The sequence below is a fragment of the Rhea americana genome, unplaced genomic scaffold (genome assembly GCF_003343005.1).
Source record: "Rhea americana isolate MKP2758 unplaced genomic scaffold, rheAme1 scaffold_354, whole genome shotgun sequence".
Classification (NCBI taxonomy): Eukaryota; Metazoa; Chordata; class Aves; order Rheiformes; family Rheidae; genus Rhea; species Rhea americana.
Window position 1 is genome coordinate 154,532 of NW_028186484.1, and position 3,701 is coordinate 158,232.

At 47.6% G+C, this 3,701-nt stretch overlaps 1 protein-coding gene across 1 annotated transcript in view; it reads right to left on the reverse strand.

The window, feature by feature from the left end:
* Positions 1-600: 600 nt before the first annotated feature.
* CHPF2 (chondroitin polymerizing factor 2) overlaps positions 601-3,701 on the reverse strand; it is a 4,220-nt gene continuing 1,119 nt past the window's right edge. Inside the window, exons 3-5 of the mRNA XM_085312016.1 lie at positions 2,881-3,445; positions 2,276-2,458; positions 601-2,015 (exon numbers count right to left, since the gene is read on the reverse strand). Coding sequence (XP_085168142.1) covers positions 753-2,015; positions 2,276-2,458; positions 2,881-3,445 — 2,011 coding nt within the window. The 3' untranslated portion in view covers positions 601-752. The remainder of the gene's footprint in view (positions 2,016-2,275; positions 2,459-2,880; positions 3,446-3,701) is intronic.

Sequence of the window (3,701 nt, forward strand, 5' to 3'; positions counted from 1 at the left end):
CATATTTTTTTCAGTGTCACACAGTGACAGGACAAGAGGCAATGAGTACAAATTGAAATATAGGAACATTTAAACACAAGAAAAAACTTCTTTGCTATGAGGGTGCTTAAACACTGGAACAGGCACCTGGCTCCTCTCTAGGGCATACAGGGTGTAATATTTGCTGCTAAGCACAACTGAAGCAAGTTTGTTGCACGTCAAAGGGAACTTACTCCTTCCCCTTCCTGAATTACACAGCAGAACAAACATTCTGCAGTTGCAGAGGAGTCAAACATAGCAAAGGGAATGTGCAGTGGACAATTTTGTCCAGTAGCAAACCAGACCAGCCGTGTTATGAGTGCATGGAGACACACAAGCACACAAGAGRGTAAAAGGACAGTGCAGAGTGTAGCACAGCCAAGCTAATCTTGTTCCAGTAATTTCATTGYCTTTCTGCACTGCCCAGCAGAATTGGGTGTCTTGGTAAGTTGGGCTCTACAGCTTGTTTTACATCTTTCATCTCAGATTGAAGCCCTGTATGTCAATAACCTATAAAAATTGCAAATAATCACATTAGTCTGCTTGGAAAGAAACTTTTTTTTTTTTTTTTTTTAAAAAAAAAAAAACAAACAGCCTCTCTCCACAGCCCATGCTTGTGCCTTAGAGCAAGGCTGTGAGCATCTTCCTCTTCCCTTCACCTCTCATGCCCTTCTCCCATAACCAGGCTGGAAAGAGGGCAGAAAGTGCCAAATGTTAAGGTGCTAAGAAGTCTCTCAAGTGCTATTGGCCTGTTCCTGCTCAAAGAGGCCCATGGCTAAATGTGAGCGGGATGCAAGTCCCTCTAAGTTACTRAGCATACAGCGATGGTATAATTCCTCACTCAGTCGTGGATTGCAGCTCCTCAGTGCATATTTCTGCACTAACCCTGGTTCCACAGCCCGAAATAGGTGCAGGCCAGAATAGTGGAGGAAGACATCAAATACTTCCATGCTCTCCAGCACCTCATCCCGGTCTACGACATCAGCTGCTAGCTTGGTACGTGCTGTCATATAGTCAGAGTTATAAAAGCAAGCCTCAGCAAAGGAATGTCTATCAAAATGCCCATCTCTTAAGAAGTCAGTGCTGGAGGAAGCAGCTTGCTCACCATGATACACCAATGCGGGGTTGAACTCTTGGAAATGCACTGGAAAAAATACCTGCCAATTGCTGATAGTATTCATGCGACAGCGGTTCAAGAACTCCATGTTGATTTCTGTCCAGACACTGGCTAAAAAGAACAGGGTGTCCACAGGGTGCTTCTTTGACACTATATCCATGAGTTTCACTTGAGATGGCACCTCAGTTTTGACACTAATCCAGGGGATTTTAACTTCTGCATAGCGTTTCTCCAGCTCTCCTACCATAGCTTTGACTCCAGCAAAAACATCTACCTGGCTGACTCGCTGGGCATCATAGGGATGATAGATGAAAAGCAAAGTCAGCAGTGCATTATCATGGGTGTCCAGTGTGTTCATAGCAAACATATCCAGGAAGTTTGCCACAAAATCCAGATCCTGCACAGTCAAGGGAAGCACCARTTGCACCCGTGTGGCCTCTGTTACATATGGCATGGGAATAATTTCCACCTTGCTTAGGGGCCGCACCAAGCTCACTCGTTTGACCAGAACATGACTGTGACCCTTTTGGGTCACTGCCTCCAGCAGGAGATCCAGTGTATACTCCATGCCCCGTGTGGGGTCAAAGCGCCGATAGCCATTCAGCAACTGTCGCTTGCTGAAGCGGAGCAGAGGCTGGTAGCGGCTGTTTAGTTGCTCAAGTGCTGACTCAATTATGTCACTGACATCTGATTTGCTGGCTCCCGAGAGCTCACACTTTGGGGAACCATCAGGACAGGAGAAGAGGTGCTGCTCCGTGAAGTAGTCCCAGCTGATTACCTCAAAACGAGACTTGGGAAGAAATGGGGCATTAATGCCCACAGGCCACGTCAAGCCTGCCTCGCCTGCAGGGGTCAGTGATGTCAGGTTCCTGATCTGCATCTGTACAAAAAGAGAACTCTTACTGATCACTTCCACTTACTCCAAGAGGTCTGGACTATCTCCGATACAGACCTGTCTCACCAACTAGAGCTGTATCTTGACAGTGTCACACCGAGAGTTTTGGATAATTAGTAACAGAAACGCTGCTTCTCCCTGGCTGACGGTAAACCACACAACAGAAGCAACTATGTCCTCTCACAAAGCTGGAAGTGAAGAAATTCTGGCCCAAGAGTTTCCGCTGATATCCCTCACCGGCATACCTGGAGTTCCTGGATCTCCTGGTAGGCTCTCCCCAGCTGGATCCTGCTGAAGTGCTTGTGCAGCCGATACATGAGAGTCACATCAGAAACAGGGTGCACAGCAAGAGCGGCTTGGAATTCCTCTTTGTTCTCCTTCTCTGGCTCAGTATTTTTGGCCAATTCATAGGTGTGATAATGCTGGCCCTGCAGCGGACAAGGGCCAGAAAGACTGTCTTGGAACTCTAGATTTCACAGTGAAGCCTTCCCTCATCTCAGGCATGCATCCACCCCTCTCTGTGCTGGCTACAATACCCATAGACAAACATGCTATGGGTTGCCATGCTCYGCCCCATACTAAACGCTTGTTTCTTGGTATCAACATGCTTTTTATCCCAACTGCCTCCAAAAACCTGAGAATGATTGCAAAAGAAGTTGACTGTCTCCACTCTCCACCCCAACCTCTCTGCTTTGGTTATGGGCCTCCTCCACACCGTCATACCACACAGCCTCTTCCTGCACTGTGCCTCACAGCAAAGGCTCACAGAAAAGCCCATTTACTGTGCAGCAGGGGCTAGTGAGGGCGTAGGTTCTTAGCTAACACAAAACCCTGGAGAGGGAGGTAGTACCTGGAGCTGGGAAACACAAGTGATGCCAAGGAAATCAATGATGCAACGTCCCAGCCACTCATCTGGGCGCATGCTAAGGATCTCATTGCGACAACTGTCCAAGTACTGATGGAGCTTAAGCAGCAGGCTGCGGGAAAGCAGGTAGCCAAAGCCACCGTGGCAATAGCGGGCCTGCTCATCTCCCCCAATAAATTCCTCTGCTCGACCCAGGTAGACGTCTTGGTTGATACTTAGGTGCGTCACCAAAGCCTTGACCTGTTCTGCCTGGGCATAGGTATCATCCTGCATGATGTAGAACCAGTCATAGTCAGAACCAAAATGCTGGTGGATATAATGCATGGTCTCATACATCAGCCAGATAGGACGCTCATCCCCATGGGCCACCAGTACCATGCCATGGGGCACCTTGGCACTGCGCAACCCTGTGAAGTACAGCAGGCGAGGGAAATGGTGGGCAACTGTCTTGTTCACTGCCACTGCCAGTGTATTCAGGGTAGCTTTAGAGGTCAGCACAGCCACAAATAGTCTCTCATGGAATCCCAGTTCTGTCTGGATGTAGCGAGTTCTGTAAAGGAAGGACATACCTACATCATAAACAGCTGGATGACACAAAGCAAAGGGATTGCTTTCCATGCTTATGGGAACTTAGGAGCATTCTGTTTGCTGGAGTTCACCAGTGGTTAGAACAGTTCAACATAGGTCTAGAGCCTTAAAGAATAGAGTCATTAGTAAAAATCCCATTTGATAAAGATACTTGCCTCCTTCAAGGATACTCATATTATCCATCCAAGCTAGGAATCTGTGCAAGTATAAGACTTAAA